The sequence below is a fragment of the Entelurus aequoreus genome, linkage group LG23 (genome assembly GCF_033978785.1).
Source record: "Entelurus aequoreus isolate RoL-2023_Sb linkage group LG23, RoL_Eaeq_v1.1, whole genome shotgun sequence".
NCBI classification, from domain to species: Eukaryota; Metazoa; Chordata; class Actinopteri; order Syngnathiformes; family Syngnathidae; genus Entelurus; species Entelurus aequoreus.
In genome coordinates, this window is record NC_084753.1 from 17,013,962 (window position 1) to 17,031,893 (window position 17,932).

General features: G+C 40.4%; 1 protein-coding gene across 3 annotated transcripts in view; it reads left to right on the forward strand.

Moving 5' to 3' along the window:
- The first annotated feature begins 237 nt into the window (after nucleotides 1-237).
- katnbl1 (katanin p80 subunit B-like 1) overlaps nucleotides 238-17,932 on the forward strand; it is a 37,080-nt gene continuing 19,385 nt past the window's right edge. The window contains exons 1-3 of one of the 3 annotated variants that reach the window (XM_062034345.1): nucleotides 238-256; nucleotides 13,578-13,704; nucleotides 13,859-13,896. In XM_062034345.1, coding sequence (XP_061890329.1) covers nucleotides 13,696-13,704; nucleotides 13,859-13,896 — 47 coding nt within the window. In that variant the 5' untranslated portion in view covers nucleotides 238-256; nucleotides 13,578-13,695. Of the gene's footprint in view, nucleotides 257-12,651; nucleotides 12,826-12,845; nucleotides 13,074-13,577; nucleotides 13,705-13,858; nucleotides 13,897-17,932 lie in introns of those variants that run through there. The other 2 variants (XM_062034343.1, XM_062034344.1) reach the window with 2 other exon arrangements.

Genomic DNA, 17,932 nt, shown 5'->3' on the forward strand with positions numbered 1-17,932 from the left:
CTATACTAAATCCTTTCAGCAAAAATATGGCAATATCGCGAAATGTATAAGTATGACACATAGAATGGATCTGCTATCCCCGTTTAAATAAAAAAAATTCATTTCAGTAGGCCTTTAACCCAATTAACCCCAATTAAAAAATTTGTTTGTTCTTCCTGCACTTTCTCCGATAGAGGCCTATTACCTGCACTTCGCCTGCCGTCTCTGCATCCTGGCATCCAGACCAACAACGCCAACAAAATCTCGAACCTGACAAGTATTATTTTTATTTATTTCTGTGTTGCATTTTCCTGTTCTAGCACAGGAGTTTGGAGCCTATCCCAGCTGAACTTTAGCAAACCCGGACTGATGATGTCAGTTTGTTGTTCTGTTAGGTGAGACTACATTTCCATTTGCAGATTTCTGAAATCCGTCCTTGGATCGTTAAGAAAGAAAGACACTTTGGAAGAATTATGATTTTTGTACTGCTAGGATGGCGTGGTAGCAATGATATGTAGAGGGCCCTTAAAAAATGATTCTCCTGCAGTGGCTTTATGTGTTGTAAGCCATGACTAGTCTTACAAGTGTGTCACTGTAAAAGTCCTGTCGACTCAACAGATGAGTGTCACGTGACAATGTCAGCCGCACATGTCCGGGTGTCGTAGGCAAACACTGCCATCTCGCGTTAGAACCGGAGAACTACACTAAGTAACATATACATTATAGCCAGTGTTTATACATTTTTCATAATGTTATTATTTACGTTTTATATTGTTTATAGATGATTACAGTTATGTTTATGGAAAGGTTTTTGCTGTTGTAATTTTTCTATACGTTTTCGCAACACATCAGTGCTTAAAATATTATTATTATTATTTATGGGTGATTCAGAACACACAAACAAAAACACAAGCAAGACGGTATGGTTACATATTGAAGAATTGGAAGTAGAAGTGGGAATTTTGGAGCGCCTCACGATTCAATTGGATTCCAATTCGATTCTCAATTCAACATGATTCCAGTACTATATTATTTGGTATTGAAATTATAATAAAACCTTTTCAAAACAGGTTACAGGTTACATAAATACTTACATTTGCAGTGTTGGCCTAAAAAAAACGTATTTAATTTTTTTTTTTTTAAATTGGATTTGTATTTACAAAAATCACAGAATATTAATCAATCCAAAAAAAGAAAATACTGTAGAGCAACCCCAACTCTAATTTAATCATTAATTAATTCAATACAATGCTGAAAACCAAAAATGTATGAAAGCCACAGTATCAATAATAATAATAATATCAATAATGGTAGTTTGATATTTTTGATTTAAAAATATGTGTGTACATATGCATTTGTATATATATACATATATGTATGTATGTATATATTTGCGCTTGACTTCATTATTTTAATAAATCTATATAATCCATATATATACATATTATATAGATTGTTTTATATAATTTATTTTCAAAATGAAATAAAAACTGCAATATATATACATAAGTAATTTTAAAAATTTAAGAAAAAAATAATTGCATACATATATATATATATATATATATACTGTATATGTATATACTATATATGCATAGTGTATATATAGACAGATAGCTATACAGATAAATAAATATATATAGTTTTCTTAGTCGATACTCCAAAATTATTAATCAAATATATATATATATATATATATATATATATATATATATATATATATATATATATATATATATATATATATATATATATATATATATATATATATATATATATATATATATATATATAGATGGACATTTTTTTCCTTAATCGAGTTTCCAAAATTATTGATCGATTTATACAAATAAATATATGAAGAAAAATCTCGATTTGGATGTGAATTGATTGACTTATTTATGTTTTTACAACTCCTGATTGGAAGAGTCTCATGCAGGTCCATTGAAATTTTGATCTAGTTTTTATTATTACTATATTTCATATAATAAACCAGAGGAAGACAACAAAACTCCAATACAAGCAAGAAGGTATGGTGCTCCAAAAGGGTTAAAAAGGTTACACATTGAACAAAAGGGAGAAGTTATTTGACAAAGTAGAATATTGGCTTGTATATGTAAACACTCCCAAAAGAACAGCAATACATCACGTGCTTGACTTCATTATTGTAATCAAATCAAATAAAGATTCCTCAGTGCTGATGAAAGTGATGAGAATATGATGAGATATAACCTCTATGATGAGAATATAACAAGAAGGCCTTCTCAGTGTTTATTGGACTCGTCCGTGAGTCAAAACACTCCTGCTTCTGAATCATTTGACCTGGCCACCACCTTTTCCCTTGCCGACATTTTCTTGCTCCTCCTTCAAGGTCATCCTCTTTGCAGTCCATAGACAAGGATCCCAATTCAGTGACAGTGCATGGCGGAGAGGTGCAGTGTGCCGCTCTTACATAACGTCAACACAATTAGCAAAATTAGCTTCCAGATGGTTCAAGTTGAAATGGCTCAGATAAGAGAAGGGGAAATATTATTATTATTATTATTATTAAGCATGTTTTATCAAGACAATTACCCAGGAAAATGGCTTCAACAACACAATGTTTTGTAAAAGGTTCAGTGTGCACAAAATACCCAAACTATTTTAAGGTACAGCACCAAACAAAACGTATATTCATAACTAGAGATGTCCGATAATATCGGACTGCCGATATTATCGGCCGATAAATGCTTTAAAATTATCTGTATTGGTTTCAAAAAGTAAAATGTATGACTTTTTAAAACGCTGCTATGTACACGGACGTAGGGAGAAGTACAGAGCGCCAATAAACCTTAAAGGCACTGCCTTTGCGTGCCGGCCCAATCACATAATATCTACAGCTTTTGACACACACAAGTGAATGCATTGCATACTTGGTCAACAGCCATACAGGTCACACTGAGGGTGACCGTATAAACAACTTTAAAACTGTTACAAATATGCGCCACACTGTGAACCCACACCAAACAAGAATTACAAACACATTTCGGGAGAACATCCGCACCGTAACACAACATAAACACAACAGAACAAATACACAGAACCCCGTACAGCACTAACTCTTCCGGGACGCTACAATATACACCCCCCGCTACCCCCTACACTAAGTGGGCGGTGCCATACCCGCAACTACGTCATAATGATATATGATTGCTCGGTCACATCTGGTCGCCATTTTGTTTTGTAGTTTTTTAAAGTGGTCAAATTGGAGGGTTTTTTTCGACATTTCAAACACTTCCTTGTGGTCTACATAACATGTCACGGTGGTTCTTTGGTCCAAATGTTGCATAGATTATGTTTTACAGATCATCTTCAAGCTGCTTTTTGATTGTTCCTTCGTTTTGTGGGCCGTCTCATTTGCGTGGCTCCATTTCATGGGCGTATTCTCCACCGCCATCTTTGTTGTAGTTTTTAGCGCGTCCATAGCTGAGAGATGATATTAGAGCTATATACCAGCAGCGGAGGATGCATGTGCATGTACAAGCCAGTCTGCCCCGCAACAAAAGGATAGGGAAAAGGAAGGAACTTATCAATTACAGCCTCGGACTATAATGGAGGATTGGGTAAATTTATGCCTCCGCGGTTTGATTTAAAAAATTTCCGGGACTTATGCAGATCCCAAATACACAACAGCAGGTACCAGTTGGTAAGAAAAGTTGGTTTTGTATGATAGGACCCCTTTGAGGTATCCGCCATTTTTTTTGTAGTCCAACGTACCGAAAATGCGTCATAACGATTGTTGATTGCCACGTCAGAACCAGAAGTCGGTCCAGGTCAAATCCGGGCACGATTTTAGTAGTTTTTAAGAAATGTGCAATTTTGTTTTAGAGTTAGTTTTTTTCGGAAATACATCAGAGGAAAGCCTGTGGATGATTATGAAGAAATATGAAATTCCAGAGAAGATTGTGAGAACGGTGAAAACATTTTACGAAGACTTCCAGTGCGCAGTAGAAGACCAAGGAGAAACATGCGAGTGGTTCAAAATTAAAACTGGTGTCAAACAAGAATGTAATATGTTCGGATTCCTGTTCTTAATGGTGATGGTGTGGTAGAATTTCTGACATTTGAACTATATTTCGTGTCTATTAAGAATGTCTGCTCATTTAATTTCTCTTCTATTCTATACCATTGAAGGACCAGATGTAGGACAAAGTTGAATATGGAGTCGCTCTGACCATTCTACAAAATGTTTTGATTGTCTAAGCATGACTAAGGGATTCAAGGATGTTGCAAAACAAACATGTCGAAAACAACGGGACCTTGGGGCATGGGGAAACAGATCAAATGGCCAAGTGGCAAGGGCTGAGGGAGATTGCTTGATTCTTGTGTCCTCCGGAGGATGTTTGTTTGTCTGCATGGACAGCTCAATCCGACATGCACTTTTGACTATGGGTAAATAAACTTTTTGTACTAAATTCACTTTTTTTTTTGCTGTTTAAGCTTCGGACAATCCACTACAATGGATTGGATAATGCGAAGAACAGTTAAAGAGGGAGAGAATGGAATTCGCTGGAAGCTAACATCAAAACTCGACGACCTGAACTTTGCAGATGACGTAGCATTACTGTCCTCCACAAAACAGCACATACAGAGTAAAACAACATGGATGGACGAAGAAGCCGGGCGAGTAGGACTCAGGATCAATACACAAAAGACTAAAACTGATGTGGATCAATGCAAGAAACCAGGAAAAAATCCAAATCAATGGACAAGATGTCGAAGACGTAGACCAGTTCACCTACTTGGGAGCCATAGTTTGTAAAGAGGGAGGCGGCATGAAGGACCTGAAGAATAGACTGTCGAAAGCGAGAGGCGCATTCATCAGACTTGGAAAGACCTGCAGCTCCAACAGCATCACTAGAAGAACAGAACTAAAACTGTACAAGACACTAGTGGTACCAGTATTGCTATAAGGGTGTGAAACCTGGAAAATGAACAGAGGAGATAACAGGGTGGTTGACGTATTCCATTACAGATGCCTACGAAGAATATTCAGAATCTGCTGGCAAGATGACATCAGTACTGAAGAACTGCTGGAAAGAGCGAATATGAAGCCACTCAGTGAGGATGTAAGGCTACGAAGATGGAAGATGATTGGACACATACTACGGCAGGACCACAACAACAATTGCAGCATAGCCATGAGCTGGGCACCAGAGGGGGAAAGAAGAAAGGGAAGACCAAAGACCACCTGGAGGCGTTGAGAAAGAAAAGAAAGAGGGAGGATGGAACTCGTGGTCGGAGGCGAGGACTGCAGCGGCCGATCGTGAGAAGTGGAGAAGATCTGTGAGGGCCTTATGTGCCACAAGGCATGAAGTGGATAGGTAACAGGTAAAATCACGGGATCCCCGGGAGGAGCTGGACGAAGAGGCCGGGGAGAGGGATGTCTGGGCTTCTCTGCTTAGGCTGCTGCCCCCGCGACCCGACCTCGGATAAACGGAAGAAGATGGATGGATGAATGGATATTTTAATTTGTTTTAAGTGAACTTGTACTTTTCAGCATTATTTCATAGGGTTTTTTTTTTTCATGCCAATAACAGAAGTCAAACTAGGTTACCATGGCAACCCATAGTAACTTATTTAAGGGATTCAAGTTAGTTTTAGACTTAGACAAACTTTAATGATCCACAAGGGAAATTGTTCCACACAGTAGCTCAGTTACAATGATGGAAAGTGTAAGGATGGAAAGGACAATGCAGGTATAAATAGACTAAATATAGCGATATAAAATATAACAATACGTAATATTTACATAATATATGTACAGTATATTATATATACTGATATATTATATTATGTCTATATAATATATACAATATATAACAATTACCATGTACAATATTACAGTATATGTGACAGCTGCAGCAAAAATAGAGAGTAAATCCAGCAGAAAATAGAAAATAGAAATTAAAAACAAAGAGAAGTAGCTAACATAGAAGGTGTCAGATAATAGACAGATATCATCTATTGCTGTATGGCGAGTGATTATACAGCTGGGTGGAGAGCGGAATGAAGGAGTTCTTGAATCAAACACTGTGGGAACGAAGCTTTTAAACTTTAGCCTCCTTGTGTTTTGTAACTGTCTCTAACAGATTCAGATTGTAACAGAATGGCTCCCACTTCTTTTAAAAGTCTACTTTAACTGAAATAATAGGTTACACACTATTTTAAACTTTATTTTTGAACACATTTTCATTTAAATATTTAAGTTCTAAAAAAAAACGACAACATAAATGTTTAGATAAAATAAGTTGCTTGAACCAAAATAAGACTACGCCTCCTATTAAATATACAACATGGTTCGTTCCACCTGGATAACGGGCAAACTTTGCTTTGAACACGTTAATCAACACAGACGTCGTAATGTCATCAAAGATCACCTTTATGCATTCACACGCAGTACCAACAAGTGTAAGGTGATAGAAGAAAGTTAAAAATATAATTAATCTATCTGTGGCAGCATAGGAGAACGTGATTTACAAGTTTTGCTTTTGTATCTCATTGCCTATAACTGTGGTGCATTCAAGAACCCTTGAATAAAGTTAGAAACAGACTGTCTCAAAATGGCCAAAGGTATAGATGTGTGTGTCCAAGTTTTATAAAACGGCAGGCTGTCTTCTTCTAATGGATTCATTACAATATTTGCAAGCTGGGTAATGTTTGCTGTGGTCTGGAACAACATGGCACACAAACAACTATGATAAAAGCAGCCAATATTACATACAGATAATGTGTCATGAGGCATTCAAATATAAATTATCTACACAGAAGACATAAATAAGTAAAGGAAATTAAATGAGCTCAAATATACCTACAAACAAGGCATAATGATGCAATATGTACATACAGCTAGCCTAAATAGCATGTTAGCATCGATTAGCTTGCTGTCATGCACTGAACAAATATGCCTGATTAACACTCCAACAAGTCAATAAAATCCACAAAGCTCACCTTTGTGCATTCACGCACAGCATAAAACGTTTGGTGGACAAAATGAGACAAAGAAGTAGTGGCATAAAACACGTCTTTCTGTGGCAGCGTCGGAGAAAGTTGTACAAACTACAATGAGTTCAAGGATCACTGAAATTAGTAGGACAAAACGGTGCTTGTCAAATACTCTCATCAGTAAAGTATGTATAATACAAACCCTGTTTCCATATGAGTTGGGAAATTGTGTTAGATGTAAATATAAACGGAATACAATGATTTGCAAATCCTTTTCAACCCATATTCAATTGAATGCACTACAAAGACAAGCTATTTGATGTTCAAACTCATAAACTTTTTTTTTGTTGTTGCAAATAATAGTTAACTTAGAATTTCATGGCTGCAACACGTGCCAAAGTAGTTGGGAAAGGGCATGTTCACCACTGTGTTACATGGCCTTTCCTTTTAACAACACTCAGTAAACGTTTGGGAACTGAGGAGACACATTTTTAAAGCTTCTCAGGTGGAATTCTTTCCCATTCTTGCTTGATGTACAGCTTAAGTTGTTCAACAGTCCGGGGGTCTCCGTTGTGGTATTTTAGGCTTCATAATGCGCCACACATTTTCAATGGGAGACAGGTCTGGACTACAGGCAGGCCAGTCTAGTACCCGCACTCTTTTACTATTGGCATTGTCTTGCTGAAATAAGCAGGGGCGTCCATGGTAACGTTGCTTGGATGGCAACATATGTTGCTCCAAAACCTGTATGTACCTTTCAGCATTAATGGCGCCTTCACAGATGTGTAAGTTACCCATGTCTTGGGCACTAATACACCCCCATACCATCACACATGCTGGCTTTTCAACTTTGTGCCTATAACAATCCGGATGGTTCTTTTCCTCTTTGGTCCGGAGGACACGACGTCCACAGTTTCCAAAAAAAATTTAAAATATGGACTCGTCAGACCACAGAGCACTTTTCCACTTGGTATCAGTCCATCTTAGATGAGCTCAGGCCCAGCGAAGCCGACAGCGTTTCTGGGTGTTGTTTATAAACGGTTTTCGCCTTGCATAGGAGTTTTAACTTGCACTTACAGATGTAGCGACCAACTGTAGTTACTGACAGTGGGTTTCTGAAGTGTTCCTGAGCCCATGTGGTGATATCCTTTACACACTGATGTCGCTTGTTGATGCAATACAGCCTGAGGGATCGAAGGTCACGGGCTTAGCTGCTTACGTGCAGTGATTTCTCCAGATTCTCTGAACCCTTTGATGATATTACGGACCGTAGATGGTGAAATCCCTAAATTCCTTGCAATAGCTGGTTGAGAAAGGGTTTTCTTAAACTGTTCAACAGTTTGCTCACGCATTTGTTGACAAAGTGGTGACCCTCGCCCCATCCTTGTTTGTGAATGACTGAGCATTTCATGGAATCTACTTTTATACCCAATCATGGCACCCACCTGTTCCCAATTTGCCTGTTCACCTGTGGGATGTTCTAAATAAGTGTTTAATGAGCATTCCTCAACTTTATCAGTATTTATTGCCACCTTTCCCAACTTCTTTGTCACGTGTTGCTGGCATCAAATTCTAAAGTTAATGATTATTTGCAAAAAAAAAAATGTTTTATCAGTTTGAACATCAAATATGTTGTCTTTGTAGCATATTCAACTGAATATGGGTTGAAAATGATTTGTAAATCATTGTATTCCGTTTATATTTACATCTAACACAATTTCCCAACTTATATGGAAACAGGGTTTGTACAAACAGTGAGATTTCTAACTATTAGGAAGGTTTGTGTCATGTTTGTTCTCCTACTGAAAATATTTTTTTTTTCTTCATCTTTTTCCATTTTCACACATCTCTGAAAGAGGTCCAGGGAGCCACCAGGGTGGGGCTAAAGCAGTGTTTTTCAACCACTGTATTTCACGGGCCCTGTGATGAGGTGGCGACTTGTCCAGGGTGTACCCCGCCTTCCCCCGAATGCAGCTGAGATAGGCTCCAGCACCCCCCGCGACCCCAAAAGGGACAAGCGGTAGAAAATGGATGGGATGGATCGCAGGGCCAACACAGATAGACAGACAACATTCACACTCACATTCACACACTAGGGCCAATTTAGTATATCATTTCACTTAATTGGGTTAAAAATATTTTTTGCTTGCAAACCAGTAATTATAATCCGCAAATGTGCCGTTGTTGAGTGTCTGTGCTGTCTACAGCTCGGCAGAGTAACCGTGTTATACTCTTTCATATCAATAGGTGGCAGCTGGTAGCTAATTGCTTTGTAGATGTCAGGAACATGGTTTGTCGTGATCACAATATGCAGACGACAGCGGGAGGCAGTGCGCAGGTAAAAAGGTATTTAACGCTTAAACCAAAAATAAACAAAAGGCGAATGCCGCTAAGAAAAGGCATTGAAGCTTAGGGATGGCTATGCAGAACGAAACTACAACTGAACTGGCGATAAAGTAAACAAAAACAGAATACTGGACGACAGCAAAGACTTACGTTACAGCGTGTGGAGCAGACGGTGTCCACAAAGTACTTCCGTACTTGACATGACAATCAACAATGTCCCCACAAAGAAGGATAGCAACAACTTAAATAGTCTAGATTGCTAAAAACAAAGCAGGTTGAGTTGAGTTGAGTTTGAGTTTATTTCGAACATGCAAGCATACAACATGATACATCACAATTTCCAGTTTCTCTTTTCAACATGTTCGAAAAGGAGTAGGAAGAAGCAGAGCTTATTTAATCCTACCCCTTTTCTTTTACATAGCAGTTGCTAAAACTTTTGTTCACTTCCTGTTCTCAATTTGGTAAAAATAAATAAAATGGTTATACTTGTATAGCGCTTTTCTACCTTTTTTTAAGGAACTCAAAGCGCTTTGACACTATTTCCACATTCACCCATTCACACACACACATTCACACACTGATGGCGGGAGCTGCCATGCAAGGCGCTAACCAGGACCCATCAGGAGCCAGGGTGAAGTGTCTTGCTCAAGGACACAACGGACGTGACGAGGATGGTAGAAGAATCAGAATCAGAATAGTTTTATTGCCATTGTTTAAAAACGGGTTCACAAACTAGGAATTTTTCTTGGTGCAATCGTGCAACATAAAACACATATAACACATATTTGGTAATAAAAAGAGCTGTAACTGAGCTATCAGATAGACTTAGAAGGAATTCAAAGGAGCTACTGTTTGGAGTTATTGTTCATTTGCCTGATGGCCGAGGGGAAAAAACTGTTCAGGTGGCGGGAGGTGTGGGTCTGGATGGAGCGTAGTCTCCTGCCTGAGGGGAGAGGGGAGAATAGTTTGTGTCCAGGGTGAGAATATTCAGCTGTGATCCGACCGACACGCCTCCTGGTCCTGGAGGAGAACAAGTCATGGAGGGATGGGAGCTTGCAGCCAATCACCTTCTCAGCAGCACGTATGATGCGCTGCAGTCTAGTCTTATCCTGGACTGTGGCGCCGGGGAACCACACGGTGATGGAGGAGGTCAGGATGGACTCGATGATGGCTGAGTAAAACTGCACCAGCATCTCGGTCGGCACCTTAAGTTTCCTCAGCTGCCGCAGGAAGTACATCCTCTGCTGGGCCTTCTTGATGAGGGAGCTGATGGTCGGCTCCCACTTGAGGTCCTGGGTGATGGTGGTGCCCAAGAAACGGAAGGAGTCCACAATGGGGACGGGGGTGGAAGAGTCAATCAGGGTGAGGGGGGATGGTGGGGCTGTGACTTTCCTGAAGTCCATGATAATCTCCACTGTTTTCTGGGCGTTCAGCTCCAGGTTGTTGAGGCTGCACCAGGACGTCAGCCGGTCCACCTCTCTCCTGTAGGCGGACTCATCGCCATTCGAGATGAGCCCGATGACGGTGGTGTCATCCGCAAACTTGAGCAGTTTTACGGATTGGTGACTGGAGGTGCAGCAGTTTGTATACAGGGAGAAGAGCCATGGGGAGAGTACACAGCCCTGAGGAGTACCAGTGTTTGTGGTTCGACTGTCCGAGACAATCTTCCCCAGCCGCACGTGCTGTCTTCGGTCTGTCAGGAAGTCATTGATCCAACTGCAGAGGGAGTCGGGCACGCTGAGCTGGTAGAGCTTGTCTCGTAGCAGTCCAGGGAGGATGGTGTTGAAGGCAGAGCTGAAGTCCACAAACAGGATCCTAGCGTAGGTTCCTGGGGAGTCCAGATGCTCCAGGATGAAGTGGAGGGCCAGGTTCACTGCATCATCCACAGACCTGTTGGCTCTGTAGGCGAACTGCAGTGGGCGTTTTGGGCTTATAGTTCGTAAGGGCCCTTAGACCTCTCCAAACTGCCGCAGAATCATTGGAGCGGAACTGTTCCTGTAGACGGTTAGAGTACACAGATTTAGCTTTCTCCACTTAAAGATTAAAGTACCAATGATTGTCACCCTGTTGAAGTGGTACTTCGCTTCTCTGTATGTACTTTGGTCCCCGCTTCTCCACGCAGCCTCCTTCTTCTTGCGCAGCTGTCAGAGCTTGGGTGTGAACCAGGGCTTGTCGTTGTTATAACAAGGTGGGGATTGAACCAGTAACCCTCAGATTGCTGGCACGGCCACTCTCCCAACTTCGCCACGCCGTCCCCTTTATGTATTCAATTTATTCAAGTGCGGGGAATAGCTCTCAAAGGCATACTTGCCAACCCTCCCGTTTTTAGCGGGAGAATCCCGTTATTCAGCGCCTCTCCCGACAACCTCCCGGCAGAGATTTTCTCCCGACAAACTCCCGGTATTCATCTACGCCTTTTAGAGAGTAGAGTGCACAACAAGGAGAGAGAGTTCTTGGTTTCTTATGTGGGTTTATTGTTAGGCAGTTTCATTAACGTCCTCCCAGCGCGGTAACAACACACAACAACAGCAGTCACGTTTAGTCTACCGTAAAGCAGTTCTCTGCCGTAAACAGCAATGTTGTGACACTCTTAAACAGGACAATACTGCCACCTACTGGATAGCCTGCAGAACACTGAAATTCAAGTATGTCTTTTATTTATATGTATAATAAAAAAAAAAAATTAAAAATAAATATATATATCGCTAGAATTCACTGAAAGTCAAGTATTTCATACATATATATATATATATATTATATATATATATGAAATACTTGATTTGGTGAATCCCCCCCCCCCCCCCCACACACACACACACACACACACACACACACACACCTCCCGATATTGGAGGTCTCAAGGTTGGCAAGTATGCTCAAAGGACGACATGAAACTGCAACAGGAAAATACCAACAAAACAGGATAAGCCACTAAAATAGGAGCACAAGACAAGAAGTAAAACACTACACACAGGAAAACAGTAAATAAGTCCCGGTGTGATGTGACAGGTGGTGACAGTACACCTACTTTGAGACAAGAGCTAGAGATGCATGCTTGGTTATGAGTTAAAGTCATTTCTAACAATTGCGACGACGACTTTTTACTGTCAATATGGGCAGCTGAGTTTCATTTTTGAATGTTTTCTGCTGGTGGTGTGCCTCCGCATTTTTTAAATGAAAAAAAAATGTTCCTTGGCTGAAAAAAGGTTGAAAAACACTGCCGCGGGATGCTGACCCCCGAACTACACAGATTTAAGAGCTGCTTTATTTTGAAATGTATCTGAGGTTTGACAAATGACGTTACCTAACATGTCCAGCAGATGTCGCTAAATTGCCGTGTGTCGGTGGCCAAATCAATCCCACAATCCCCACACACCGGCGGTGTCTCCATTTGAATGGTTCAAACTGTGCAACGGCAGCGAACGAAACATTCAACCAGAAGAGTCGGCCTATTACTGACTATAACCAGTTTTTCACGTTTTTTGGACTTTACGCACCTCATGACAAAATGCCTTGGTTGGTATTCAAACGTGGTGTTTGACTCTCGCTACTTGTTGTGAAGTTACCATAGTTAGGTCGGGGAGGCTAATTTGCGCTAGCTAGTTGTGTTATGTTTGGTTAGCTTCCTGGCTAACTAACAGCTGCGGGTGGCCCCACTTCGCTAGCAACGCGAGCTTCGTACGTGGAAGGATGTCACGAAATTAGGCTTCTTGGAGCGTCTTCCGTCGTATTGTTGTTGTTAGCTCCGTGGGAAACATGCTAAGGTAACTTTTAGTGATGGGGGGGGGGGGCATACGTGTTGCTAATGCTAACACTACTATTTTAGCAGCAAGGCTAACATTACTATTTTAGCAGCAAGGCTAACATTACTATTTTAGCATTAAGGCTAACATTACTATGTTAGCAGCAAGGCTAACATTACTATTTTAGCAGCAATGCTAACACTACTATGTTACCAGAAATGCTAACATTACTAATTTAGCAGCAATGCTAAAACTACTATGTTAGCAGCAATGCTAACACTACTATGTTAGCAGCAATACTAACACTACTATGTTAGCAGCAATACTAACACTACTATTTTAGCAGCAAGGCTAACACTACTATGTTAGCAGCAATGCTAACACTACTATGTTAGCAGCAAACAGAGTTGTTTATCTGCCTTTTACTCCCATATTGCGTTTCTCACAACTTCACGTGGCCAAATATGACATCTGTTATGTCTGACACGTTAACTGTGTGTCTACTTTCCTCCCCCTTCCTATCAGATTCCCCATATTGTGACAAGTGATATGGATATCTGGTGACGACAATTCTCCCAAGTTCGAGAGGAAACAGCCCAATGGCCTTGTGTGATTTCACCTGTGTCTTTCCGCCACAAAGATCATGAAGCAGGTACGGAGACTTGTGTGTGCGCTCATGGGATGTCGTGTTGTGTCAACAGTGTGGTTGTTTAGACATTCCTGGTGACAGTGAAATGACAGTGCAAGTGCTATTGTTGGCGGTAGAGACTGCAGTAGTGGCCTCATCCCCTGTCCTTTCGTTTTAGGTGGATATTGTAAATAAGGACAAATTAGATAAGGAAAGGTGAGTCTCTTGATCCATGTCTGTAAGAATGTGTCACACACGCTACGTTTCCATGCACTAAATTAGTCTGATTTCTGAAAAAGTTTAGCTCAAAATACTGTATTATTATTGAGAAAAATCGACAGTGCGTCTTATAACTCGATGCAGATTCATTCTTGGTTGTGCTTACTGACCTCAAATTTTATTTGGTACATGGTGTAATAAGTGTGACAGGCAGTCACACATAAGATACGTGTGCACTGACGCCCCCTGTTTAATAAATGACGCTAGCAAGTATCTGTAAGCAACCAACACCTAAACTTAGACTTAGACAAACTTTAATGATCCACAAGGGAAATTGTTCAACACAGTAGCTTAGTTACAATGATGGAAAGTGTAAGGATGGAAAGGACAATGCAGGTGTAAATAGACTAATATAGCGATAAAAAATCTAACATATATATGAATATATACATATGTGTACAGAATAATATATCTACGGATATATTATATTATGTCTATAACATATATACAATATATACCAATGACCATGTACAATATTACAGTATATACCAGGGGTGGGCAATTAATTTTTACCGGGGGCCGCATGAGCAACCCGAGCACTGCTGGAGGGCCACATCCACAATATTTCAATTAAATTTTGCTCAATATTATTTTTGATGTATACTGTAAGATAAATAATAATAATAATAATAATACTTTCATTTAACCTAACTTAACTTTATACCAAAAGCACTGCTTTGGAAAACATTTGTACCCTTTCAGAGATCACATTTAGTTCCCCTTAAACATCCTCATGTTGCACAATGAAATGTAAGCATAGGATGAAGTGTGCATTCCTGTAACTTTCTCTAGTAACAGCATTCCATGATTAATATAAATAAATTAACATTAATAATAAATGACAGTAAAATAAGCACACATATGACTGAGGAGTCATAGTGTAACGTTGTGTGGTGTTTGAGTTGTCCGACTTTTTGTGTGGCCATAAACGCACCAGTGGCTTAGTGCTATGCATGTTGGTGACAGATGACAAGTTGGTTTTGGCCTGGTTTGTACGGCAGAAAATGACTAGTTTTTCGAGATAGAAGTGTTTTACTCATGTTTTTGGTGTGGTTATGGCCGAATATAAACAGTTTTGCTCAATAAAGTGATCGGTATAATTCCTGGCCTCGAAGCATCTCGATAGACGTTACAATAATTGAACAGTGTTCAATTGAACGGTGTTCAATTGAACGGTGTTGACGAACACCGTTAGGGCCGCTTGTTGTCACTGTCACTCAAAGTTGCATTGCAAAATTACACAGAATAAATTTGTTTATTTTGTTTAGAATTCAGATGGGATTTGATTTGGTGCTTGGCATATATTTGCTGTGCGCAGAGGACGCTTGAGCAGTGCACAGTCCATGTCTTGTTGAAAACACGCCATTCGTCATCAACTTTTCTCTTTTTAGCGTCTCGGGTGTAAACCGTGCATCACTTGTCGCTGTGCACCTTCACTCACAGGTTACACCCGGACATACGCTCATAAATAACACTTTTCAAAATAAAAGCAGCAGTTGTATTGCGCGCACGACATACCGTATTTTCCGCACTATTAGCCGCACGTTTAATGAACGGAATATTTCAAAACTTTGTTTACCTATTAGCCGCCCCGTGCTATTAGCCGCACCTACGCTACGCTAAAGGGAATGTCAACAAAACAGTCAGATAGGTCAGTCAAACTTTAATAATATATTACAAACCAGCGTTCTAACAACTCTGTTCACTCCCAAAATGTAATGTACAAATGTGCAATCACAAAAATAGTAACACTCAAAATAGTGCAGAACAATAGCAACATCAATAACTCAACGTTGCTCATACGTTAGTGTCACACAACACACAAAATAAACATTTAAAGCTCACTTTCTGAAGTTATTACTCATCCAGAAATCCCTCGAATTATTCTTCTTCGGTGTGCTTCACTTGTTTTTTGACACCATCGATGATGTGGACGCGCATGCAGTCATAGATCAACAGGAACGCTGTTGAAAAAAGTCACCCGGTGTCTTCGCGTAAACGTCTATCAACCACTCGCTCATCTTTTCTTCATCCATCCATCCCTTCGAGATAGCTTTTATGATGACGCCGGCTGGAAAGTTCTCTTTTGGCAAGGTCTTCCTTTTGAATATCACCATGGGTGGAAGTTTCTGGCCGTTAGCATGGCAAGCTAGAACCACAGTAGGACGACTTCTCATTCCCTGTGGTGCGAATATTCACCGTACGTGCTCCCGTTGTATCCACAGTGCGGTTCACATGAATATCAAAAGTCAGTGGAACCTTGTACGCGTGTCTCTTAGTAGGAGATATTTTGTGGACATTTACAGAAACACAAAAATGAAATGAAACGTAATATCCGCGCGCTTCTTCTACGGGGGCGGGTGCTCACCTTGGCGGTTGCTTACAGTAGAAGAAGAAGCGCTTCCTCTTCTATGGGGGCGGTTGCTTACCGTAGAAGAAGCGCTTCCTCTTTTACGGGGAAAAAAGATGGCGGCTGTTTACCGTAGTTGCGAGACCTAAACTTTATGAAAATAAATATGAATATTAATCCATATATAAGGCGCACCGGGTTATTAGCCGCACTGTCTGCTTTTGAGAAAAATTGTGGTTTTTAGGTGCGGCTTATGGTGCGGAAAATACGGTAGATGTTTTTTCAACTTTATTTTGTAATTTGTGATTGCAGCTGTTCACATTCACTCACAATCACGCACGCGCATACGCCCACACGGAAGTAATACAAATAACGCTTTTCAAAACAAAAGCAGCACCGTTGTATTGCACACTCAACATAGATACTTTTTTAAATTTATTTTGTAATTTATGATTGGCCTCACGTGGGCCGGGCAGGGACGCACAAAGGGCCGTATGTGGCCCGCGGGCCGCAGAATGCCCAGGTCTGGTATATACAGTATGTGACAGCAGCAGCATAAAATAGAGAGTAGATCCAGCAGGAAATAGAAAATAGACATTATAAACATTATAAACAAAGAGAAGTAGCTAACATGTCAGGTAATAGGCAGATGTCATCTATTGCTGTATGGCGAGTGATTATACAGCTGGATGGAGTGCGGAATGAAGGAGTTCTTGAATCGCACAGTGCGGGAAGGAAGTTGAAGGAGCCTGTTGGAGTATGAGCTCCGCTGTCCCTTAATTGTCAGGTGGAGTGAGTGGGCAGGATTGTCCATGATGGCGAGCAGTTTGTCCAGTGTCCTCCTATCCCTCGCTGACACAAACGCCTCCAACTGCGTGCCAATGGTTTGGCCGGCTTTCCGGATCAGTTTATCAATCCGGTTTGAGTCCATAAACCTTGTTTCATCGAGAATATAGAGTATTACACATGGCGCTCAAAAATCTGTCAAAATGTTTTAGGATGATTTGGTAAGCTACGAAGCTGCACCGCTTGCTGGATTGTCGGCGCATTACGGTTACTGTAGACCAGGTGTCCCCAAACTTTTTGACTCGAGGGGGCCATATTGGGTTAAAACAATTTGGCCGGGGGCCGGGCTGTGTGTATATATATATATATATAATATATATATATATTCCTCGCGCACTAATTGACTGAAAGAGCGCGCACATGGCGCTGATGATGTCACGTTATCAATGGGAAAATGCATTTTTATACAATTCGATTTGCCTGAGCGGCTAGGAGACACCAAGAGTAACAAGCGGTAGAAGGAAAAACAAATTGTTTTATCTTGGGAGTTCCCGCGGGCCGGATTTTGGACGCTGGCGGGCCGTAGTTTGGGGACCACTGCTGTAGTCAGACGTACTCTGCTTCAAAATACAGGTATTATTATTATGATGTGTGTATAAAGACCCCAAAATGGCATCTATAAGGAGACATTTTATCTGGCGCTTTATTTCGGAATATTATGCAAAATCAACTTTTTATTTATTTATTTATACCTGCTGATGTGTAATTGGGATCTGCATAATTTCCAAAAATGTGCGCTAGTCCACGTCAAAGTTAATAAGCTTCTTCTTTTTCTCT